Source organism: Uloborus diversus, chromosome 9, assembly GCF_026930045.1.
Source record: "Uloborus diversus isolate 005 chromosome 9, Udiv.v.3.1, whole genome shotgun sequence".
NCBI lineage: Eukaryota > Metazoa > Arthropoda > Arachnida > Araneae > Uloboridae > Uloborus > Uloborus diversus.
Genome location: NC_072739.1, coordinates 121530093 through 121557819, shown reverse-complemented (window position 1 = coordinate 121557819; position 27727 = coordinate 121530093). Strand labels below are relative to the sequence as shown.

The window sequence follows — 27727 nt, the reverse complement described above, 5'->3', positions numbered from 1 at the left end:
TCCCATTGGTCATTCATTTTGTGCAGCTTAAGTATTTCATGTTGAATAACAGTTTTTTTATTTTTAAATACAGTAAAAGTTCAGTTCTTTATGGAAGAAACTGTAATGGCTAAGGAAAGCTTTAGAGCAGTTTGAGGGGTGTTTATAAGTGGCTCAAAGTATTTGCTATGCTTTAAAAAATTTGTATGCATATATTTTTCCACAACGCGAAATTTCAACTTACGCGAGGAGTCTTGGAACGCATTCCTCGCGTAAGTCGGGACTCGACTGTATACCAACTTAAAGCATGTCACGAGCAGTGCTGTGCCAATGATAAAAGTAGCTGTCAATTTTGGTAACGTAAATGCGGGTAATTACTGAAAGTTAGTGTACTAGTTTCACTCAATGTTTTTTTATGTTCATAATATTTTGGTGTTTCACACAAGAAATCATTGAAAATGAAATGCTATAGAATAAACTTATTACTAGTATCTCTGATAGTCAAAATTTGAAAATTCTTCTTAGTGTTTGCTTTCTCTATCTCATCCTCATCTGTGTTTGAATCCTATCTGATTCCGTTCTTCTTGGAGGTATAAAACAAATACATTTTATGTTTTTAGAAAAATGTAGGCGTTTACTTTTAAACTTGATTTTTGATTAAGGGGTCACTGAACATTTCAAACATTTTTTTAAAATTTGAGTAAATTTTATATTTTTTTGAAACTATAACATGCATACTTATTTCTTAATCAACAATTTATCTTCAAAATTTAAAAAAAATGCCTACTTTTTTAAAACATTCAAAAAATTGAGGAAAATTTCAATTTTTTAAAATCTCCAAGGCTTTTTTTTTTATTTTTACACTGATTAAAAAAAAGTTTTTTGCTGAACGATCACTATAATCACCTCTAAAAATCTGTGCATTCATTTGCTTATAAGTTTATTGGAAAATTTTCTGTGATTAATTATGTAAAAAATCTAAGTTTAAAAAAAAAAAAATTGGTTTTTAAAAGTTTAACATGCTTTAAACATTTGAGTAATTTATAAAATGCTTATCTAATGCACATTTTTGTCAAATATGTTATCCCAATAGCAAAAAGTATTACTTTAAAGCTGTATCTTTAATAGAAAAAAATCCTTAGGGATTCTAATGACATGAAAACACAAAAAAAAAAAAAAACATAATCGAGAAAAAGCAATTTAAAGTTTTTCTTTTGCTTAAGAACGCATAGCGAGCATGGCCTAAAACCACGCATAACTTTTTAAATATTTGAACTGAAGCAATGAAACTTTTCCCCTGTGTGTTCAGAATAGTTTTTAGTTTTGAAATAAACGATAAAATTTTTTTTGGCTGTTTCATCATTTTTGAGGTACTGTAACCCCTTAACGTACCATTTCAAAGCATATGAAAAAACAATTTTCGTCTAAAAATTAGGCGCGTCCTGGGAATTTTCGCTAACAAACGAAATAAAAGAACAAAATCGAATTTAGACCACGTAACATGTTTTGAAAGTACAACTCTGAGCCTTGGCAATTTTCAGGTTGTCACTGCATTGAATAAGAAACTTATTCCAATTCCATAAAACAAATTCCTTTATAATTATCTATCCGTGTTATGACAGCGCATGTTACAACCTTTGTATGCACCAGACAAACGTTTTTACTCTCCTGAAAAGTAGTCATAATGTGATTTATGTTATTCTGGCTTTGAGATACAGATATTACACAAAGATATTTTAATGTAACAGTCCCTTTGGGTTCCAACCTGATAAACAGTCTGTCTTGTCTTCTTTCATTTGCAAGTAAGATAGTATTTAGCCTTACGGCTTCCTCTATTAGATCTCCACGTTGTAACGTTAAAAAAGCTGACTTAAGACTGCAAATGTACTTTCTCTCCTTGATTTTTTTTATACAAATGTGCCCATCGATTATATTCCACGTTGTTTTAAAGTGAAAATAAAAATCACTAAGACATAAGATTTTTTTTCTGGACCTTGAGGAAAAGGTTCGAATCAAAGTATCCAGGTCTTAGGGCAGGAATTAGTAACTGGAGAGAGGATCAAGTTCAACCATTGGCTTAGAAGACGCTGTGGCAGAGATCCCAAGTCACATGGTCCAACTACGACGAATGGAGACACGTTTTACGTCAAACGAGTTAAAGAAACCAGATTTCTTCCAGTACTTTGCATTAAGGGAGTCATGGCACGCCAAAGAAGTACGGGGAGATATCCCGTATCTCATGGCGAGCAAGACTCACACATTAAGGGGTAAACTCTCAGCTGGGCTGACGCCCAGCACGGGGACCTTCCCCGGCGCAATAAGCACCAAGACCGTCCGTGGCTTAGATGACTATCGACCGTCGCACTCAGCCGTGCGGGGGGCCCGCTACGCGGACCCCCCGGACGGTAAGGCTTCCAGCTAAGTGGTGGGGCGTGTGCGGAGAAAAGTACTTGGCATTAAAATTGGTGTGACTCGAGTTCCTTGCTGTAAGATTTGAAAGTTTTACTCTCACCACATTTTATTCCTTCTCAATGATCCAGACCACATCCTAAAGTTACTTGCTGACCCCTGGCATAGGTAGCATGGAATAACGTCCTAGTTGCGTGAAATATGAATTGGCCTCGGTTTTTTGAGAATTTACCAACCCCAGATGAGTAAAATAAGAGTTTAGAATTCAAACCATTTTACTGTATAAAAGAATTTTGTTTGAAAACAAATGAAAAATCTGGCAACTAAAGAGCTTTATTATTTTGCAAAAAAAAAAAAAAAAAAAACTATACTATTAATTCAATAACAAAAATCAAGTTTACAAATATAAAATTATGAAGAAAAAAAAAGAGGCGGTTGTAAAAAGGGTGAATGTGTAGTCAACAAACTAGTATGAGTAGTATGTTGTGATCATCACGAAACTTCCTTCTATAGTTTTCTTTTTTTTTCTGATCCCTTCCCATGCTTGACGAGGAAGCAATATTCCCAACAAAAACAAAATTTCACATGCAAAAACTTGACGACCATCCCGATGTCTGAATTATTACAAAAGCAAAGCAAAGAGCGAAAATTGAAAGTTATTTTAAAAGCCTTGCTTGAATTAATTACAAATATTTTATTTGTTAACAAACATAAGATGGCAACAGTTAAAAGTTTAAAATCATTGAGATAATATTTCCGATCATTTCCATACAATTAAAATCACGAGAAATACGCAGACGACAATCTATTACGATTTATCATAGACTAATAATAAGAGTAGACCGAGCTTACTCATTCTTGCTGATGAAGAAAATTGGTTCATAGATGTATCATGTGACTAGTGGAAGGGCTTGGCGAAGACTTTGGCAGCATAGTTGCTAGATGGCAGCATTATCTACAGTTTGGCACTCGACATGTATTTTACGACAATGTGTTTTCATTAAAAAAAAACTTCCAGGTGCAGAGATTGAACTGTTTTTCTTTTAGTTATGCATTATTTTGACATTAGTAATAGTTTTTGATCAGTTTTCGGTAACTTTTATTTCCTTTGGAGCTGTCAGCGTTGGCGTGAACGAAATGGCATAAACGTTTTGCGTTAACGCAAAACTGTACTAATCGGTATCTTAAATTGAAACTGTAGGTAAAAATCTTACCATTTGCTGATTCTTCTTCGTCGCTTGCATCTTTTATTGCTTAGAGAGTTATTGAAATTGACTAAAGAAAGTGCACAGTACCATCTAAACGAAAAACTCACTATATTAACAAAATATTTACAACTTAGAATAACAAATTTACAAATAGGATTTCATAAAAGCTCATTCTTCCGTATTCCATCAATTCTATTTATTTTATTTCTCGCTCGCGTTGATCGTCTGCTTCGATCAACGCCCGCTGTTACTAGGATTCGGAACTCCAGCGCTCGAATACGCTACCTTGCGGTGATTTACAAAACTGCCGAATGAACTAAAACATTACCACGTTTTAGTTCCATGTGTGTCTGTTGACGTAAACACAGGCAGTTTGTTCTGAGTATTTATTAACGCAATCGATGTGTCTTAGTTTGCTTTCAGCTACAGAAATTAATTCGTCCCCAAAGAGTATTCTCGAGCTTCTCAAAATAATGTTAGTTTTCCTTATTTCTTTCAAAAAAGTATTAAATGGTGGACGCGTAAACAAGAAAACTCTGGATTAACAAAATTGGATAACGTTATACCAGGTAAAATTTTTTATTGTATGAATTTGTAAGAATATGAGCTTTTTTTAATCTTAAATTAATTTAACTAATCATATTTTACAGCAGCATTTAGTTGGAATGGACAGTATGCAAAATATTTTCTTGGATTTATTATCGTAAAACAAAATGAAAAATGTTTAACCTAGAAAGAATTTACTTTATTCCTTTTATTCTCAGCTGAAAGGTTTCGCCAAATTTGTTTAGGGTTATAATTTTGGTATTGTGCGAGCAAAGTAGCCTTGGCGAGATTTCGCGTTTTTAGTTAAACCATTTTTAATTTTTATCATGAGTGGAATAAAATGGTAGTAAGATTACAGAATTCGATAAGTGAAAAGAAATAATGGTCAATCAACTGAAAAGAAAACTACCACCATATATCCGTAATAATTTTGTAGATGATTTGCATAACATGACACAATTAAATCGTAACTCAGAAATTAGAAAAATCGAAACAGAAAATTTTTAAATGAACCGATTAGGGAATTCGAGAGAAGTAACTCAGCTACAAATGGAAAAAAAAAATAAGCGCTAGCCAAGCAAGGCAAAGAAGTATCATCTTCTTTCGATAATAATTTGTAATGTCATATTGAATTTTCTAGCATTAATTGGTGTTCTTGTCAGGCCACAATTATTATTTAGTTTTATCAAGAATTGATAAATATCGAATTCAACATCATGGAAATAGCTGCTTAGAACTACGAACTACGTAGTTTGCATTAATCTTTGACGTTTAGTAATGCTTCTTGAATTCTCATTTCTTTCTACGTGGGCCAGAATATCCACAAGACTTTGAAAATTAATTTAAAAAGAATAAAGCGAAAAAAATCATACGTACGAACAAAAATCACAACACTTTTAGCATTTTCTTCGTTACCATGTGCGTTTGTTTTAGTTTTCAATTCCGCCATTAGACAGTGACTTCAGTGCCCCCTATAGTTCGTTGGAGTTGCGAATATCCACCAGTCACATGGTTTGGTTTATGAGCAGCAAAAGGGTTGCCATAGCTCGGTCTACTCTTATTATTAGTCTATGCGATTTATCTTTCTTATTGTTGTATTAATAAAGCTATTTTTATTCGCAAAAAAAAAAAAAAAAAAAAAAAAAAAAAATCAACACCTCTTGGAGCGATTGGCGTCAAAATTGAACCAAAGCCTGTTTACATATGGATTCACATATATTCCAAATTTCAACCAGAACGTAGCATTACGTCTTAAGATAGGTCACTCACAATCGAAAAAAAGAACTTGCGATTGCGCTACCTCCTTTTTAGCTGTTGACACCAAAATAAAATCAGCTCTTATACCCACTAAGGGCTACTCGCCGATAATTTTTTCTTTCATTCTGTTCATTATTTCTCGAGATACAGCAGTCACAATTGACGACGAAAAACGTTCTATAGCTCAACTCCCGTTTGAGTTATTGACACCAAAATTGAATCAGCAACTGTTCCTGTTAATGGCAACATATGGACCAAATTTTGTTTGATTCCGCCAGTTATTTCCTGGGGAATAGTAAGCACGCATAACTGAAAAAACGTCCCATTGCTCCACCCCCCTTGGAAGAATTCGCGCCAAAAACCAATGGGCACAAGTTCACATAGGGGCACATATGTGTACGAATTTCGTTCGATTTCATGCGGTAGTTTTTGCTGTAAAGCGGCCACAAAAAAACTGGTCACACTCAGACGTGACACACGGTATACGCCCAAAATGTCGCGGCCAAAATGTCGCGGGACAAAATGTCGCGGCCAAAATGTCGCCGGCCCAAAATGTCGCCAATCCAAAATGTCGCCGGTCCACAATGTCGCCAGTCCAAAATGTCGCCGGTCCAAAATGTCGCCGGTCCAAAATGTCGCCAGTACAAAATGTCGCCGGCCCAAAATGTCGCCGGCCCAAAATGTCGCCAGTCCAAAATGTCGCCGTCCCAAAATGTCGCCGGTCCAAAATGTCGCCGGCCCAAAATGTCGCCGGTCCAAAATGTCGCCGGCCCAAAATGTCGCCGGCCCAAAATGTCGCCAGTCCAAAATGTCGCCGTCCCAAAATGTCGCCGGTCCAAAATGTCGCCGGCCCAAAATGTCGCCGGTCCAAAATGTCGCCGGTCCAAAATGTTGCCGGCCTAAAATTCGCTAGTTCAATTTGTACGAAAAATTTAAATGTACGTCGATATTTTCCAGCATAAAAGTTGCGAAAGAATATTAATTGCCTTTCAAAGTAAGTTCCTTCAAAAATTCCAAACGTTTTCTCCTGTCTTAATTCGTAAACATCAGATTAATTCCAGAAAATTAATAGTTTTCAGAAAAACATACGTTTTTCTGTATACTATTTCAAACGTAAACATGTGAAAGGCTGCTGCAACGGAATTCTTTTTCTTGTTTAATCTGATTAATAATAATACTCAAGATGTAACATAAAGGATCAAGATGTAACGCAAGGATTCAGACAAAAAATTGGTATAGAAGTAAAACTTAACTGTTCTAAACGCGAATGAAAGAATAGTGAGGTGCAATTTGAATATGGCAAGAGAATAGGCGGTTTGTATTTTTTGGCGTAATGAAGTAAAAACAAATAACTCCTTCACTCTAGCATATTATTACGGTAGCGACAGGTCAGTCATTTAGGGAATCAGGCGGAATATCCCTCGACTTTGAATTTTTTTTTATATACAAGTGGGAGTGGTTTTTATAGCAATCCTATGAAATTTGCATTGGTTATACATACGCCCGTTATACTCTCTCTCCCCTTTCACTGGAAAAATTCGAAATCACGGGCCAGGGTGGAAATAAAGTAGAAAAGTATCTTAATGAAATTTAATTTTCTCATAGATTTATCAACATTACCCTAAGAACTGTAAAAAAAAAAAAACTACGTTTTCAGTGAGATATACGTTGGTTAAAGTAAGATCAAAACTGCAGTGGGAACTCCCATCCATTAAAAAAAATACTTCATTCTAGTGATGACTAATTGTATAATAAGTTTAATGTGTACTTATATCAATTTTTATGCACAATATGCATAAAGAAAACAAACTAATTTCGTGTTCTGTTTATGAAGAAGAGCTGACTATGATAGTTTTTTGGTAGTCATTAAGAATTTTTCCTCCAATTCTTTGCTTAGCATTAACTCATCCATGATCACTTGCGTCATTTCCATGATAGAATCTTCTTTCACTAGCAAATCAGAAAGATCATTCCTATTGTCTACGGATGGTTCGAAAATTTTCAATGTGAGCGTTTTTGGTTGTGTGTCACCGGAGTCGGTATCCGCGTTGGTTTTGACCTCCTTTGTCACTCCTAAAAGCTCTTCTTCCAGTGAGTTCTGAACTGTGTGAGTTTAATCACTTTACTTCTGATGGAAAAAGCTCTGGAACCAATCGCATAAAATGTCTCCAAGGACCCAAGTTCGATTATTAGCACGCCAAAATGCAGTTAGTTACGTGTAATCTGCAATCTTTAGGAGCTTGGGTTTTGAAAGAGAGGAAAATGTTACCTGTTTGCATTGCCGCATCTGCGTAAAACCGAAACTCATCTGCGTAAATAAAATAAAGGTGTCAAATCTTCAACCGCGTATAATCGAAACCGCGTAAAATAAACCCGCTGAAAACGAGGGTCTACTGTATTACTTTTTGAGATATATCAATCACAGATAATAAAAAAGAAAGGAAAAAACATTCGATTGCTCCACCCTCTGGTGTTATTGAGCCCAAAATCTGTCCCCGTGCTGCTTCCTAACATTTTATTTGATTCCATTCATCATTTTTTGAGCAATGACAGTCACGCATATCGATGAAAACGTTCAGTTACTCCACTATCTTGAACGAATTGACGCAAAAAACCACGCAGCCCTAAATCATATATGGGTACTTGCGGGTATCGTTCGAATTCTTACTACAGGTTTTGACGTAGAATGTCCCCAAAAAATTGGTCACATACAAACGCACACTATTCTTGAAGAAAAGTTTAAAATAATTTAGCGAACGTCAGAACTGAACGCCGTCAGAACGTTTTACAGTTGGTAGATAGCGAGTCACAAGAAATAAGATAACGTAACGCTTGTATTCTATTTGTTTGCTGAAAAACAGCCGAGAGTTGCGAATCAAAACGGAATAATCTTTTTAGAATTTATCATGAAACTCAGTTAGTCCAGTCCCATTTTTAACGAAGACATTCATTCAAGGCAGTAACCATTTATTCTGCAAATTTGGTGTTAAACATCATTTTTGTACATTTAAATTTTTCTTACCAACTGAATAAACGAATTTTGGATCTACGACATTTTGGACAGGCGACATTTTGGCCCGACGACATTTTGGACAGGCGACGTTTTAGCCCGGCGACATTTTGGGCCGACGACATTTTGGACCGACGACATTTTGGACCGGCGACATTTTGGACAGGCGACATTTTGTACCGGCGACATTTTAGATCGGCAATATTTTGTCCCGGCGACATTTTGAACCGGCGACATTTCGGCCCGGCGACATTTTGGGCAGGCGACATTTTGGGCCGGCGACATTTTGGACCGGCGACATTTTGGACCAGCGACATTTTGGACAGGCGACATTTTGGCCCGGCGACATTTTGGAACGGCGACATTTTGGCCGCGACATTTTGTCCCGCGACATTTCGGTGGCGACATTTTGACCCCAAACCGTGACACACACACACACACAGAGAGACAGACAGACATTTTCCAAAAATAGTCGAAATGGACTCAGCACACCTCAAAACGTTCGAATCCGTCAAAATTCGAAATTCAAAAATTTGCACGAATCCAATACTTTCTTCTATATATTAGATATAGAAGAAAGTAAAAGTTGACAAGTAGGAATATGAAGCCTTATGAAAGTATTATCTTGGAATGTTTATAAGACCAGCGATAATAAGACCATTTGAGGCAGTGAGAAGCAAAGGGATGCAAGAGGACATTTTCAAGTTTTGAGTAAAATAGGTTTAAAGGTAACGTCCTGGGTAGGCTTTCATTACTTTTTTTTCTAAATCATGCTGTACAGCAGCACCTACTAGGGCTACCAGTACTAATTCTTTCCCAAAGACAGAGGAGAGGCTCACCTACCCTTTGTACTGTCTATCTCAAAATTCTTAATTTTGTCACTTCATCCCCTTGCTTCTCACTGCACTTTCTTCTCTGTTTCTCTCACTTCACTTACCTATGACAATTTAACATCCTTTTCACATAGGCTGCAACATAAAAATTGGGAATTAGTGTGTGCTTCTTTCATATTGCCACTGAAAAAAATCTAACAAACAGTCTTTCAGAGTCAAACTAAAAGACAATGGTTTGGGAGAAGGGAATCAAGTATAACTTTTCAGAGTACCAGCAAGTAAAAAAAAGTTTGTACCAGTCTGTAAAGATTTTAGGCTGCATATACCGGAACACACACACACACAAAAGTTTCTGAGAGCCTACACAGTACCAAGGGTATCACTGAATTACAGGCATTTAGCCATTTCTAGCGACTTTCAAAATGTTTCCACTAACAGAAAAACTAAACAAGCAAGAAAAGAGCTTACAAAATTATTATTTTTTTCAAAAATATATGCATTTTGAAAAAATATAAAAATTTCCTTAATATTATTATTACAAATTCTGTAAATAGTTTTATGATTAATTTGTTGTAATCTGGCTATTTTTGGAATTTGTTCCATTAACTGTCATCCAAAGTTATCATAGCAACTTAAGCTGTAAATAGTTTAATGCATATACAATCCCCTCACATTCGAATGAAGTATATGGTCAACCTATTTCCGAATGATAAGACTGAATAGATTAAAAAGAAAATATGAGAAATTGGTAGAACATAATAGGATTTTCTGGATATTTCTTTGCTTAGTATAAAAGCCATTTGGCATTTGAATGAAGGTTAGTTTTACTTTTTAACTGTCAGAGTTTCGTCTGAGCCGTTGCTCTGTTTATTGTGAAGCATTTGCGCTGTGTTTTTGCGTATTTGGATGTAAATACGTGTGCTACCGTTGCATTTACGGCGTTAATTGATATTTGCTTCATTGCTGATGATTGATTTAGCAGTTGTAACTACATTTCCTGTACATAGCTGTAAATAAATCTCCTGTGCTTTTCTCAAGAACTGTGTCATCATTTAAAGAAAGTTTGAAGTTGCACCGAATTCGTAACAATATGTCCCAGCTTAACTCCAAGGAAGTTGGAAATAATTTTCCTGAAAATTCATTCATTTTAAGAGATACATAGGAAATACTTAATCACCTCTAATTAGTCAATAATAATGAATCTTACAATCAAGACACATATTTTGTTGCAGGAAACTCACTCCCCCCAAAACAAGGGGATTTTACATTCTAAATTAATTTGCTTTCTTGGATCAATGTAATTGAAAAAAAAAAGTTTATAAGATCGTACAAATAAATAAGAATATTTTCATTGTGATTAAAAATACAACATCCAATAGATGTTTTAGAAAATTACAATGTAATAAATTACCACATTATAATTTTTTTTTTCAAAAATTTATTATGTTTTGATAGTACAGAATATTTTACATTATTTTTTGCAATAAATGAAGATTTTCACATATGCTTACACGAAAACTCAACTTTTGTACACAATGACAAAAAAAGTAAAAAACAGCAAGAGTGTCTGTTTAGTCTTCTTTAGTAGAATCTCAAAATCCTTGCTACACATCTCAGCAGGAATTACCCTTTCCCACATATATTCCAAATTTTCAAAATTAAAATTGTCGCAATTCAGTTTTTTGAAACACTTCTATTCTTAGTTTCTGAGACAACTTCCTTCTTGTCTTGTAGAGCTACGTCCACAGATAGCTTTCCTCTTTTACGCATTTCTTCAAAATTTTTAAAGAGGTCCAACTTATTCTCTTTGGCTAATTTATCTTTCCAGTTCTGCATTTCAAGGGCAAACCTTTCTTTGTCTTTCTGAGCCTGAAGTTCAAATTCCTGCAAGTGAAAAAAAAAAAAAAACCTATAGCTTATGTCTCTAATTAAAACCGTTTGCTTCTCCTTCCATTACTAAACGTACAATTAAAAACTTTACAGTAATAAAAAGTGATGCAGATCAAAGAACAAATCTTACGAAATCTAATTCACTTCACTGTGTACGCCTACTGTTACAGAGGAGCTCTGCCATGCTAAGCACAAAAGTCATAACTGCATTTTTTCTCAAAATTGAGTTACTGTCAGCAGGTGGTTCTTTGTCACATATTTAACACAAATACAACGTTTTATGGTCATTTGTTAATGAGAAATATTAAAAAAAAAAAAATTCTTTAAGGTGCATCTGAATCAAATACATGGAGGCCCACAACTTTAAATGGAAATTTCTCCTTTTGAACTCAACTGCCGATACCCTTTTTGTGCTTAGTACGGCAAAGCTAACCTAAAATTACTTAAAATGTCAAATTTACAACAGGTGTTTTTTTTGTTTTCTTTCTTTTTTTGGTACCATACCTGCTTTCTGTAAAAAGGGCATATGAATTTTCCTTCTGTCTCACAGCATGTTGATCTAGTAAAACATTTATATCAAGTAAAAAATAAAAAAAAAAACTGAGAGTAAATTCATCCTTAGTGTCGTTATTATTTTCAGCCATTATTTTTTCAAGGTTTACTAAACATTATTATACAGTGAAATCTTGTGATACTGAGGGTATTTGGGATAATTTTTGCTCTTGTTTTATTCCATAACCATAGCATAATGGAACTTTGTTCACCAAACGTAAATTAATGACAGCAATACGGCACAATACTAATAGACCCTGAATTAAACACAAAGTCAAACTCTCCTGAAATGACGTGATATATTTTTTTGGAACATAAAGATCCTGGAATTGAATGTAGTAGCTATTGTATATTAAAAATTTTAAAAATGTGAAACTACACAGAAACTTCAGGTTTGAAAGAAAACAGGATTCCTCTATTTTTAAAAATATTAGAGGACATAATGACATGCACACTTTAGTATACTGATTCTACAGTATACTAAAGTGTGGTATGACAGGGTTCTACTGTATTAAAAATAGATTAACAAAGTTGTTAGAAATCATACACAAACATACTTTTTTTTTTGAACTACATCAAACATTTTGCAAGCAAACTTTAAAGAATGAATCATACTGTTTGTTGCATATATTTTTGATTAACAAGCTGAAAAAACAATGCTCTGACGAGTGTTAGTTGTTGTGAGTCATCAGTGCCAAATTTCTAGTAAGAAAGTAGGCCTGGATTAGTAGATTTAACCGTAATCAGGGCTCCTAACTCATTTTAGCCATAGTGAAGGGTAAAAGAGGACCACTTTTAATCAAAAAGGGGACTAAAGAAGACCAGTTAGGATTAAAAAGAGGACCTTGGGAGGACCATTCACACTTAAACCCAGGGAAGCACCAACGTGCAAATTAGCTGCCTGCTGCTAAATCCGTGAAGATAATTCATTAATTAATCATGATAATGATTTTTAAAGATGCAATTCCTATATCACCTTCTGTACAACTGAGCTTTTTATTGATTTAATTATATTATTTATGCATACATTTGTATGGGAGGGAGGTTGGGGGGGGGGGGGCGACAAGCAAGTATGAACGATCTTACAGAGATATTTTAATTTGAAAAATAAATTTTCTACAAATTAACAAGTGAAAACGGGCTGATTATAAGTAATCTGCTAAGTGAACGATGAATCAATGTGCATAGACCTTTAGATATAGTTTTAGATACAGTTTGCTCAAACCTTTTAGATATAGTTACGGTAGAAGACCATTATAATGCACACCTTGAGACCGGAGTTTTTGCGTTATATAGATCATTTTCCTAAATTTTGAAACTAAAATTCAGAATACAGTCGAGCTTGCTTATTGGAAATAAAATGTCAGTTTATTTCACCATTGATTTCTGTTATTTTTATCCCGGATAATGGAATACCCGGCTTATTAGAATAATTTTTCATGGCAAATTGCCTATTCCATTAAGCGGGCTCAACTATTTGCTCTCTAGAATAAGTTATAACTGCAATGAGTATTAAAGCACTAATTATGCAATATTTAAACAATTTAAAAGTAACTTTTAAATTGTTTTTGTTGACATGGGAAAACGCAAAAAGGAATGAAAATTACTAAACGAAGAATTACAAGCATAGCATATACTGACACCCTGTCTGCAAAATGTCTTTTTCCTTTTTCGCCCCTTTTGATTTTTTTTTCCCCGATGTCATAAAAACTCTTGAATCTGTGAAGTATTATGGTGCAAACCGCAAATTCATACGACAATTTGTTGGTTTTCTATGAATTTTTTAAATGAGTCAAGGATTTTTCAGTCACCCTGTATTTTAGTTGAAAAGGTATTGCAAAAAAAAAAAAGAAAAGAAAAAACTGATGTGACAGCACCAAGAGGGCATTATTCTTTATTTAAACCCCATTTAGGTACCTAACCTGGTGAGGGTTTAACCAAATGTGGTGACTGGCAGGAAAAGGACGTTCCATGAATGATCTAGCTCACATGCAGTGGCGTAGCTAGACCCGACTTTCGGGGGGGGTTACTTTATATATATATATATATATATATATATATATATATATATATATATATATATTATATATATATATATATATATATATATTATATATATATATATATATATATATATATATATATTATATATATATATATATATATATATATATATATATTATATATATATATAATATATATATATATATTATATAATCGCTTGGAATTTTTTCCTTTTCTTTTTTTTTTACTTTCTCTTCTCTCTTCTTTTTCTCTTTTTTTTTTTGAGACTAACGTTTCGGGGAGGGGGGGGGGGGGGGGTTTGTCCCCAAAACCCCCCCCTTAGCTACGCCCCTGCTCACATGTGAAATATGGAACACAGGTAGCAGGCTATAAATATAACTTTAACATAATTTTGATGTTAAGTAATTGTTACATTTATCAGTGAATATGACATTAATAAAAATTAAAAATATTTCTGCAGAAAGCTGAACTATCATGCTTAATACATTTTAATATGGAAGGATAATAAAGTGAAACCTCTCCAGCCGACCACCTAGTCAAGTGACCAAAATTTGATGGAAGATAACTAATTAATTCAATATTAACTTGCCCTCAATTAAGCAAACACTCTAGATACCCTCCCTCTCAAAATGACCACATTTTCTTCCTTGGAAAAAAAACAATAATAATAATAAATAATAATAATATTTAATAATATTAAAATGACTTTAAAATTGAATCTGGATTCAATCCTAAAAACAGTGCAAGGGGTTTTATTAGTTTGTGAGGTCATTCCCTTCGGGAACATATACATCACATTGGTATTTAAGGCTTAAAAGAACATGAGATTTAGGTTGGTGTCACAATCCTTCTAGGAAAAAACACAATATCTCCTTGATAAGACAAGGATCAAGTGTCATTTTGCTTTAAGAAAGTGGTTATTCCACTCCTGATTACTCATTCCCTCTCCTAGCTTAAGGCATTCATTTAGCATTTTCCGTGCTTCTAAAATAAAAAAACTGCGTGGTCAATGTAGCAGACACCACACATTCATTTTAAGAAATGAAAATTAGTTTCTAAAATCAAAAAAAAAAAATTAATTTGAATTTTTGGCATCTTGAATTCAAATTATGTTTTTCGCAATCACGAGCGTGTGTGTTTGTGTAGGCGCATGTGTGTGGGTGCGTAAGTGTATGTATGCATGTGTGTGAGTGAGTGTTGTGTACGTGCGTGTGCGTGTAGGTGTTCGTGGGTGTGTGTAGGCGTTCGTGTGTGTGTAGGCGTTTGTGTGTGTGTGTGTAGGCGTTCGTGTGTGTGTGTGTAGGCGTTCGTGTGTGTGTGTAGGCGTTTGTGTGTGTGTGTGTGTAGGCATTTGTGTGTGTGTGTGTAGGCGTTCGTGTGTGTGTGTAGGCGTTCGTGTGTGTGTGTGTAGGCGTTTGTGTGTGTGTGTGTGTGTGTGTAGGCATTTGTGTGTGTGTGTGTAGGCGTTCGTGTGTGTGTGTGTAGGCGTTCGTGTGTGTGTGTAGGCGTTCGTGTGTGTGTGTAGGCGTTCGTGTGTGTGTGTAGGCGTTCGTGTGTGTGTGTAGGCGTTCGTGTGTGTGGGACATGGACGCCACCCGCCCAGCAAAAGTGGATTCCGGGGGACAGTGCTCAGGACCAGCCGCACCGCCGCCGGTGGACGGTGGTGCTGCAGGCCTGGTCCAAGCTGAAAAAGGCACGAACGCCAAAAATGGTCAAGTGAGAACAATAAGCAATCGTGATTGCTCAAAAAAAAAAAAAAAAAAAACACACACAAGCAACTGAGATTTTTTTTAAACAAAAAAGTTATAATTATTTAACAAAGTATTGTGATTAAATTTTTTGCTTTTATAGCATATTTGTTTAAATTCCAATATTATCCAGTTAAATGCAACCACCATTAAGCAACTACTTCCATTAATGCCTGATTTTCACAGGGACAAGGGGAGAATCCTCTTCCTAGAGAGGTTTCACAGTATATGCATAAACAATTAGAAATATGAAAATATACTTTTTTCTTCTCTTCTGGTAAATTTTTCCAAACTTCAGCTACTTCCTTGATAAATTTCTGTAAAGAGAAGTAAAGAATGCTAAAATTATTGAACTCTAAGAATTGATTTTTAATAAATAAAAAAATAAATAAAAATGCAAAGTAAAAGTGGCAAGATGTGAGAAAATGCAATTACTTCAGGTCACATGGTAATACAAAGTCTAGGATTATTTAAATTGTATTAGAATTATCCAAAATTGTAATAAATATTTTGGGTAGTTTACATGCTAAAATTAAAGGTATTGTATCAACAAAACATTTTTAAATCAATATATTGTGAACTAATTGAAAATATACAGGGTGCAACAAATCTGAGGGTTAGGTCGTCTAGGTAACTAAAAAATAATATTAAATACCTTGAAAACTAGTTTTATCAGAACAAGAAAGAAAAAATGCAACGCAAATACAATTTTTAATCTAATGAATTGTCAGTCTTTCTATTGTCTTAAAGCTTCCAAGTAAAATAATACATTACAAGTAAAATAATATTGACACTTATAAAATTCAAGTTTTTCAATGACATTTTTAAAATTATTTATTTGTTTTTATGAACAACATATTAATGTCTCCAAAAATTTTAATAAGTTAGTGGTTTGAAATTTAACTCAAAATTGAAGAATTTAGTTATGATGGCTGCAGTTGCATAGAGCACCTACTCGACCATAGTCAACCAGTGACTAACTAGGTACCTTTTAATAGAGCTACCAGTTGATGATGTTGAATGAAAACATCCTATGGACACTAACCAAGATGTCATCAAATCAACAACTGATGTCATCAATCAAATAACCACGCTCCACTAGTAGCTCTATGCAAACGAAACCTTTGTTACTCATTAAGTTCAGAACGTCTTTTAAAAGAAAAAGAAGTCTTTTAAAGTCTGTCGTCTTTTTAAAGAAAACAGAATGGTGCTTACATTTACAGTTGTACAGGGCCGTTGAGGTAAATCCGGAAAAATGGGACACAAGTATTAAAACTCTTATAATGCAAACAAAAAGGATTTATTTTGTACACAACTTTGCAACATTATAGAAAATATGTTATAAAAAGAAATTATTCTATATAGCCGCCATTAGCTGCCACCACTCGCTCAAGACGTGACCGGAACCGACCGCATGCATGTTTCACCTCCTTCCTGTCCATGTTGGGCACCACCTCAGTAATTGTGGCTCTCAGCGTGTCCTTGGTATTACGGAATTTTGCGTTAACCTTTTCCTCAACTACGCCCCAAAAGTAGTAATCGAGAGGATTGCAGTCCGGGCTGGAGGGTGGCCACAAGTCGGGTGTCCAGTGGTAGGGCACATTACTGTGAAGCCACGCTTGGGTTTTTCTCTACCTGTGGGCTGGCGCTGAGTCCTGCTGGAAGACATAATCTCTTCCGGCGGCCACCATGTCCATCCAGGGCTTGACTACCGTTTCCAATACGTGAATGTATCCATCGGCGTTGATTCTGAGACCTTCTTCAAAGAAATGAGGTGGCATAACATCCCCTCATAGGGGTGCCAGGGGGTGCGCCGCACCCCCAAAATTTTTGATTGGGTTTTGAAAAAAAATTAGTTTAGTATATTTCACTCAGAAACGCAGTTGGGGGGAAAAATTCATAGCTGCTATACTAGTAAATTTACTTGAATTCAGTGTATCATCACAAGTTGCTCGTGCAAGAAAAACATAACTGTGCTCATATTAAGAATTAAAGTAATTTTATCCATTTGGAAAAAAAAAACCTAATAAATAATTTCATGCAAATAAAGAAACTTCTCAAACAATTGATTGTTCAGTGCTGTGTTATTGTATAGAATAATTGCATGTTCTGTAATTGGGTACTTATTCGTACATCAATACAAATTCTTCTATTTTAAAACAAGAATGGCTAATAAAGTCCAAAAAAAAAAAAACCATGGCTATTGTAAGAAGATCAAAAAAATCTACACCGAAATCAACCGAAAACAGCAATTTTAAGGTAAATAAACAAAAATTTTTGAAAGAGGACTTCCGGACATTTTGCTGCAGTTGTGCATCCAGGGGGAAGGGGCACAAGACTGGTGACCCTCCCCACAAAATGCTGAGTAGATGTTTTTAAAAAAATATTCTTTATTATTGTAGGGAAGAAAAGATCTCATTTTGAGAAAACGCAGTTATTTTACGAAAAAAAAAAGAATGTTGGCGAAAAATCTTAATTTCTGTTTCGAAAAGAAATATTGACATATAAATTTTTCAACAGCTTCAGATTATTGACGGTGAATTGTGAGCCTTTTCGCACAATCCTCTTTCTTTCATATCTCCCCTTCCTTTTTTCTTTTTTTTTTTTGAATTTTTCCTATTTCGTTTTCATTTTTTCTATTAGTCCTCAAAATATTTCTTCTCTAAAGCCCTTTCTCCAGTTAAAGTTATTACAGAGTACCTCAAATTTCGTTTCTTGGGCTTCACTTTCGCAAAATTTCCAAGGAAGATCTTCTAATCACCTAAATACTTCGAAAATCGTTTAAAATTGCGTTTTTGGAGCTTCAGTTTTGAACAACTGCAGCGTCCCTAATGTTACCTAATATGGTCTTACACTCATGTATTTAAGGACTCAAGTAGAGTAATTACTCATGTGTTTAAGACTTTAATTTTGGAAAATATTCGAACAAGGGCCTCTGACCCCCCTTTCTCTATTATCATCAAAGAGTGTTAATATTTTGGTTTCGAAAACTACTATTTCGAAATTTTTAAGTGGGAGAATCCCTTTTTTTTAATACCATGGATTATTGCAGAAGAACTTCATTTTTAGAGCTTCAATTTCGAATATTTTCCAGGGGAGCGCTCCAGAACACCCCGTCCAGTAACAGCATCAAAAATTGTTCTCCGTAGTATTTTTGAAACTTCAATTATGAAAAGTTAAAGAGGTAGCATGGGGGAGGGGAGGGGGTTGCGTATTTCTATCTGCTTTTCAAAAAATCTATAAGAGACAGTCTATGAGTCTCATTCATAACCCAAACTATAAATATGGACTATAATCACATTTATAAGACTAAAATTTTTAAAAAGAGCCTTGGAGTCACACGTACATTTCTTGCCTCTAAAATATCAACAAAAACTATAAAACTGCGTTTTCAAAACTACTATTTCAAGTTTGTTCTGGGGCATGAATCCCATTCCAAACCAGTAGCTAGATTCACCCATTGCTTCTAATATCAACTTTCGTTTAAGACTTTTTCTGCAGTTTGAAATGTTACGAATTGCCAATCCCCTAATCTTACTAAATATGGTTTACATTGTGTTTTTCAGACTTAAAAGTGTGTCCCGCCGTAAAATTATTTTCTGCTTTCGCTACTGCCTTGTTTTTCCGGAAATACCCCATCCCTCCTTAGATCCCTGTTATTGTTGCACCCCTAAATATTTCGGCCTAAATCCGCCTATGCATCCCCTTCGCTGCTGATAACCCCAAGGACCATGACCGCTGCTGGAAATTTGGTGCGCATGATGGTGGGCACTTCTGAAGCATCCACTCAACTGACCTGAAGATAACACCTGAAGATACCCACTCAATAATCTCCTTTGGTGATTTACCGGCACGAAGGGACTCAAGGATTGCTGCTCTTCTGTCTTGTTCCGGGCTCATGTTGTTGCTTGTTGTAACGTGTCTATATGCGCGCGCCTCGTGACAATATGAACTACACATTAGATAATCTATTCGCAAATATGCACTCAACAACCGTTAGAGGGCAGTTAATAAACAAACTTCTGGATTTACCTCAACGACCCTGTAGTATATGTATATCTTTTAAAGCATTCTAAACTGAACAAGGAACTTTTCTTTGACGGTTTAAATTACAGTGAAACCTGTGTAAGTTGACCACTTGCAGTGCAGTACTTTGGTGGTCAACTTAGACAGGTGGTCAACTTATAAAGGGGGTAATATTTTTTTTTTTTTTTTTGTAATTCTTGGACAATGTATTCATTTTTTGACTAATTGACACCTACTCTTTCTGTTCAACTCACTTTCATTGTTTAGCATTACTTTGAAACAATAAGTTAAGATATTATTCAAATATTTTTAGAGATAATTTTCCCAGAATGACGTATAATGTGTCATGCAAATTTAGAATTTCAGTAAATTAATCAAAAAAAGTCTTATTGTTTATGAAAAGTTACTCATTTTATATTAATAGTTCCTAAAAATTTATAGCTAATCAAAAATTACAAATTTTTCACTTAACAACAAAAGAAAAACAAGTTTGGAGAATAAAAGGGTTCTTAGTAGTTTTCCCATGTGGTTAAACTCAAAAGGAGATTTAGTTATGCTGCTGTTTCATTTAGTTGGTAAAATGCTGGTCTGGCATCAAAAATATTCTTGGAAAGCTATAAAAAAAATAATTTGCTAAATAAAATTTAAAAAAATAAACCAAGTGGTCAACTTACAAAGGGTTTTTTACAATACCCTAAACCAAACTTGGTGTTCATTAGTGGTCAAGATAGACAGGTGGTCAAGTTACAGAGGTTTTCCTTCATTATATAAGATAGGACTAATTCCGTTCCTGACAAAAGCGGTCAATATAGACAGGTGGTCAACTTAAAAAGGTGGTCAACTTTACAGGTTTTAGTGTATTATTAATTTTTTAATGACAGTATTTGAGGATTCACCAGAAATATGTTTTTTTTAAACTGATGAGGGTAAATTTCTTTTTTCTTTCTTTTTTTGCTGATTTAAGGTAAACACACCAGTAGTGTCCAGTGCTTATTCATGCTTCAGTAATGGCCACTTTAAGGTTTATATTTGAAAAAAAAATTTTGAAAAAAAAAAAAAAATAGAACCAACTTCAAAATTGCTCTAAAAAGTGAAAAATAATTTTATTCTTTAAACACTATCGATAATGGTTTTAAACATAATTTTTGAAGTTGGCGCGAAAACAAAACGTAAAATCCAGTGTAACCATGCTTCGTTCTTCTTTTTTTTTCAGAAAAACATCCAAAGTTACGAATGAAAGATTTATATCGTTATTCAAATATGCTGTCATCAATGCATAATGTATGTGATAGTGAAGAAACTGGGCCTGGTTAAATTTATAGTAGTATATTAGTTGTAGCTGTGAATGATTTTATGTATCGTTTTTGCGCCAACTTCAAAAATTATGTTTAAAAGCATTATCGATAGTGTTTAAAGAATAAAATTATTTTTCACTTTTTAGAGCAATTTTGAAGTCGGTTCTATTTTTTTTTTTCAAAATTTTTTTATTTCATTACTTTTAATGTAAATGTAGGTATTTCAGAAATAGTAAGAAGTTATCATCACGAAACATCACCTTATTTTTTTCATAAAAATGCTCCATATTACAAAAAAAAAAAAAAAAAAAAAAAACTATAAATACGCGTTAAACTTTAAGCGATTGGCACTAAAAACCTATCTCTGTTCCTCTCTCTGGGATCCATGTGTAGTTAATTTAATTATAACTAGAGCCGCTATATAGATAGGCCGACGCATCAGCTTAAGTTTAGCCATTTTGGATCGGATTTCACATTGTTGTGGAGCTAGGTTTACCACAGCAAAGTTTCGTGTTTTGCCAAATTTGCAGCAAATAATATTTTATTTAATAAACAATTCACGTGCCGCTAATAATCGCTCGCAGTGAACAATCGCCAAACGCGATTACTCGCCAGGAAAGACAACCACTCAAACACCCGCTCCAATCCAAAATGGTTGATCTTAAGCTGATGCGCCGGCTCGTATATATAGGGGCCTTAATTATAACCATTTAAGTATTACGTTTTCCCTAACTAATTTCCATTTCACAGCATACAAGTTGCTTGTTATGCAATGCTGTATTTTCTTACTTAGTCCCGATCATCTGTTATTCGCATAGATGATAACGATAAAAATTCTACTGTGTGTGTGTGTGTAGTTGAAGCAAACCTAATGGTAGGTAGCATTGTGAAGGCTAAGCAGATCCTAATCACTGCATCACCTCGCTTCCAGGTTAGGTTTGCCCCCACTATGGAGCAATAGCACTGAAGAAGGGAAAATTTCGATAACTCACATATGGTTACTATAAATCAGCAGGGTTACCAAAATAAAATTATTTACGCCAAAAATGAGACGACAGTGCCAGATTCCCGATTATCGAAATATCCCTTGGAAGAAACTTGATGCTTGCTTCAGAGAAGCCTTCATTCAAAATTATCATTACAATTACTATTAATGTTACTGTCGTATGGCACCAAACTTTCATAACAATGGGTTTTAAATATATTTAATAGGAAATTTGCATGAAATTTGTTGTTTTTTGCCCATAACTTTTTTTCTATAGGACAAATATGGTCAAACAAAGTAATGGGACCTAAGTTTAGTCATCCCCTATCCATTAAAAAAAGAATCATCAAAATCGGTTTATTAGGTGAGACGCTGTGAGTGGACAAACAAAAAAAAACATACATACGGTATGAACTGATAACCGCCTCCTTTTTGAAGTCGGTTAAAAATAGGATTCCAGGTCCTGCACGTTTGAACCCATTGGGAGACCTGGAATCCTATTCTTTCAAATATAAACCTTGAATTGGCCACTACTGAAGCACCGGCCACTACTCGTGTGTTTACCTTAATTTTTAATTTCTCAAAGACCCAAAATATTTTCCTGGGGGCTTAGATTTCACGATTGTTGTCAGATTCTGGCAATAAATATCTGCACATAAACTTTGGATTACAGGTGTGCCTACAGGGAGGGCGGGGGGAGGGGGGATTACGGGGCAAGTTGGCATTATCAAAATTGGGGGGGGGGGGATTTCTTTTTTAAATTTATTTATTTAAATTTATTTTTTGACTTATTCTTAATTTAAATTATTTATTTTATTTTATTCTGTTTATATTATATTTCATTTTTTTTTATTTAGTTTGTGTGAGTGTGTATGTAATTAAAAATCAGAACTTTTCTACTAAAATAATAATAATAATAGTAAATAATAATTAAAAATAAATAAATGAAAAATATTTTTTCAAAAAAATAAATTTAAAAAGAGAGCTAAAAATAAAAAAGGGAAAGAGGGTTGAGAACAATGGGAGGGGAGGGAGGTATTTGCACCATTGAACTGGGGGGGGGGGAGGGCACCCCTGTTGAATTATATAACAAAATGTTGAGCAAATGCCTAGACACTCAAAAACTCATAAATATACAATATTTAGATTTATACTTTTAATGAGAGCTTTGCCTGATATAAAACATAAGCTAGTCTCACATTTACACCACAACTATCATTTAGCATCCTCAGTTTATTATGGACATATATAAACAGGTATGATCCAAAGTATTAAGAAAAATAAGAGTAAGAAATCGAATGACTTCTTTGAACACATTTTGTTTCAAAAACAGATAAAATTCTGCTGATCTTAATTAAACAAACTTTCTGTACAGTCTATAGTATTATTATACAAAAGCAATGCCAAAGTAAAATGTTAGCACAAAAAGAAAAGTGTAGAAAAATATTTCATTTTCACAGAAAAAAAAATTCAAGATAAAAAAATGTTTGTGCATTAGGTCTTGATTTCCAACAAACAGTGCATTATAATCTTTAGAACTTATGTTTACTAGTTTCTTTGGTGTCGTGCAGTAGCAGATTTTTTTTTGTTTTTTTTTTTTTGGGGGGGGGGGGGGAGGACCGTGCTTTCCTCCATCCCCAAAAGGATAAATTATTTTAACTATTTCATTTACTATTTTTAATTGACTTCCCTATTACATATTTTTTTAGTTACTTAAAAAGAATGCAAAACATACACAGCATATTTTGAATAAAAGCATTTTTGGTTGCTATAGAAGTAATACTTGTGTCAGAGACCAGGCTAAAAAATACATTTAACTCAATGGTTTCGAATTCAAGGCAACATAATATCGTGATTTCGTCCATCAATTCTTCTTTGATGGAATCAATAATTAAAAGTTTTAAAAATGTGTAGACCTGCTTAAAAAAGTCATATAGATCCAGGAAAATATTTGCGAAATTATAGATTTATTTTTCAGTTCATAAAAAATGCAAAATGAAAAAATTCACATGGTAGTTTATTTGCAAAACCATGATATTAATGGAAACGGCAAGTAGCATGAAAATGTCACCTCAACCGTATCATGGCTTTAAAAACAAATTAATAACTGCTTTGAAATTTGCAAAGAAATAGTTTCTGCAGGCCTGGATCTATAAATTTTGGGATCACTGCAAAAAATCAACAAGGCCTCTAATGGCCAACTGGATTTCTCCCCCCTCCCCATAGTGATTTCTTAGAAGAGTGATTGTTGTTTATTTTTAACTGCTCCAATATTTCTTCCTATATTTTCAATTCATTTGTTTAATATTTTAATTCATTTATTTATTATTATAAAAATTTTACCGTTTTTAAGTTGCCTGTTTAAACGCTTCTAGATAGTTTTGTGGGTTTTTTTAATTCTGATTTTTGAAAACTAATTTTACTTATAAATTATGTCAGCAAGGAAACAAGTCTCCCATTACTTTACATTGTTTCCCTCTCCTGAAATTTAAATTTTATTTATTCTTTTGATTTCTTGGGCGGTGGACCCCTCTGCTGTAGAGCCAGTGGGTATGTAGATTCGGGCCTGAGTTTCTGGATTCTTCAATAAAACTTATGCGTTATGAAGCTATGATTTTCTAAATTACTACTACAGTCGACGCTCATTATAACGACCACACATTATAAAGACCGTCCCATTATAACGACCAGTGGTAAAAGTCCCAACTTTGTTCCTATAAACTCTATGTTAATTTGCTTTCGTTATAACGACCGTTCTGTATCGTCTAATCCAATACAGCGACCGAATCAGCGGACACTATTTTTTGTGTTCTTTCCAATAAAACAAATTTGTAGCTTAAAATGACATTGATTACTGTTTACGAACATCTGCCTGAAGTTTTCAATGTCAAATCCAACTTTAAGAGGGGGTGGGGTGGGGGGAATTACCATTCACCACAGCTAGCACAGAAAAAATAATGGGAGGAAAAATCAAGAAATTTCCAGATTCCTAAGAAAAGGGAGTTGACAGATGTATTGGTAGTTTGGTGTTTGAATCTAGTGGTTTTAAAGATTTGGAGTTCTCGAGGGACTTTTAAATGTTTCTTTGGAAAGCAAGAGAAACACAATTTATCACCTATATCTGAAACAGAAAATAATGTTTTGCAAAAATCACGTCTGCTAAAAAGGCAGACCTCTGCTTCTGGTTTTATCTTCAGAAATTGTTGTGGTAGTAGTAGCAGATTTGAAAGTGTGTAACATTTTCCTCCCTATATTTTCTACTTTAAAACTTGTTTAATATTCTGTCATAATATTTTGCACACAACTTTTCTAAAAATTCCTATGATAAAAAAAATTTGGGCATTTACTTGGGCATGCATGATGACGGTGTACATTTTTTAAATTTATACCTCTTATAACGACCACTCGTTATAAAGACCTTTTTCTCTGGGACGGAGATGGTCGTTATATCGAGCGTCGACTGTATTTCATAATTAAAATATTAATTAATTTACAAAAACTCAAATGATTTATGGGTTTATTTAAAAAATTTGCCCGCATATTATAATCATTATGACAAAGTTCCTAGTTAAAATCGTTCATTTTAGAGCATCTTGGTGATATTGTACTGGGTTTAGTGCTTATTTCACTTTAAATTTTAGCGATATTTTACATCCTCATTTAAATCACATTAGTGCATAATATTTATGTATCTAAAAGTAGAATAAAAGACCTTAAGTGATCCTAAAAGAAACATTTAAAAATAGTCATGAAAACTTTGGTATGACAAATTGTATACGGGGAGGGGGAGCTATTCAAGTTTTGGGCCACCTCCAAAAGTTATTTCTGTATCTGCCTCTACTGTCGTGTCCAACAAGAAGTTGAATGGATTTATGAATCCTGGCGACTGCTCTAGCCAGCAGCACTATATCTTCTGTGTATAGTACTTTGTCAAATAGATATGCTCCAATGTTCTGGAGAAGTGATAGTATTTGTGGGTAGTTGAAAATATAACCTGGAGAAAGTTTTTCATCAGAACAACTTTTACATTTTTCAAAAGTACTGGTATTGTATCTACATTTATTTTCATGCCATCAAAGTGGCTTGTTCTCAATCTGCTAATTGTCTTTGTGATCTCTCTGTTGTTTACTAGTTAATAGTCTAAAATGAGCAAATTTTGTTTCATAAAAAATCATTCAAAGAGAAAGATAACTACAGGCAGACTGAGTTCCTATGAGAATTAATTCCTGATCTTTTTCAAAAATGGAGCATTTAACACAATTATTTCAGTTTTGGGAGCAATATATTAACTTGTTTTGGAATGCAATAAAAGATTTTCTGGGAGGTGGATAAATCCTACAAAGAAATTTCTTCTCTTGAACTTACTTTCAGTTCAAGTGAAACCCTTAGTTGTAAGTGGAAAGGGCTATTCAGTAACATTAACATATATGGGGAATAATAAAAACAAGAAACAAATTACACCTGCCCATTTTTTTTGGAAATTCTAGCAGTAAAATTTGGCTAAAGGAGGCAGAACAGATGCTGCAAAAAACTTCAATTAACTGAGGAAATCTTTTGAAAAATTGTAACATTGCACACATTATAATTTATACTTCAAAAGAATTGCAGTTTGATCCATAACTAATAAAATTAATTCATTAAAGTAAATCTACTTTTTACCATTTACCATAAAAAATACTTCCGTATATAATTGCATATAAGTCAACTTCCCTTCTTTTAGTGGAATGGAGGGAAAATTGGAAAAAAATTTAAACCCAGCAGATAATTCAAGCACCTACTTTCTGTAAAAAAATCGAAAGGTTCCCTTGATTTTTGAAAAAGGAAAATAAAATGTAATGAATATGCTTATGACTCAACACACATGATTTTAATATTTTGACACAAAAGGATTTTGTTTCGGTGATTGCAATTTTTGTAAAGCACTCGTTTTTGCCATTACGATTCTTGCTAATTGTTGCTTTTACTTTGAATTAATATTAATAAAATTTTGTATTGTAGCCATATTATATTCATATTTTTAATGAGCAATAATTTTCATGCAAAAACTATTGAGATAATTTGCAAATACAACATTTTCCACATTTTTCGAGAGTCTTTTACTGCAATTCTTTAGCCTTTATTTCACATCACCCCCAGAAGCCCCCTGTTCCTATCACTCAGCGTGACTTGCCCAGATGAGAACGCTCAGGATCTTTATTTCACATCAACGGCCATACCATGTTGAGCAGGACCAGGTAAAACTACATCAGAATGTTTGAATATTTATTCCTTAAGTGTCTGTTTAAAAGGGTTGTTGTAAAATCAGAAAAATGCTCATGTTTTTGAGTGATGTTTTTCTAAGATATGTTCCGGGAAAATTTCCGAAATTTGGCCCAGCTCATGATTTGATCCCAACTTTTAACCTCACTTTTGCGACTTATACGTAATATCTTAGATTTATACTTCCTCGATTTCTTGACCTGTAGGAAAGTGTTTATGGTATTGAGAATTTTCAAGCATTTTTTTTCCTTTTAAATTCTAGTATTTAAAGCAGATTTACATTTAGCATCCCTGTGTGTGAGAAATACAGTACAATAAATACTCGCAGAAATTGCTGAATTTTGAAATCATATGTTTGGTAGAAATTCTAACAATGGTAGGGTGGTCATCAACTCATTTTACAACAGTTTTGCTTTTCAATCAGACAATCTGTACCATACTGAATAAATAACAATGGAGCAACTTACTGTTGGTTCTTTTATGTCTATTTTGAGTTTTGCTTGCGACCTTATGAAAAGATTATAAGCACTACCAGCTGGTTTTGGAAGGCCTGTTTCTTTTAAAGCCTATGGGGAGAAAAAAAAAGAAGAAAATTTAGGAAGCATAATTTGTGTAAAATAAAATACTGAGCAGAAATTAATAAAATGCAAATCAACATATTGGATGTAAAATTTCCAAAAATTTTGAAACAGTGAAAACCAATTT

The 27727-nt window shown here is 34.0% G+C and overlaps 1 protein-coding gene across 1 annotated transcript; it reads right to left on the bottom strand.

The window, feature by feature from the left end:
• Positions 1-10679: 10679 nt before the first annotated feature.
• LOC129229971 (uncharacterized) lies at positions 10680-27588 on the bottom strand (the record flags this gene model as incomplete). Its single annotated transcript, XM_054864356.1, is given in 3 exon segments — positions 10680-11126; positions 15718-15774; positions 27490-27588. Coding segments are annotated over 3 exon segments (366 nt in total), but the record flags the coding sequence as incomplete, so codon positions are not given.
• Positions 27589-27727: the final 139 nt, after the last annotated feature.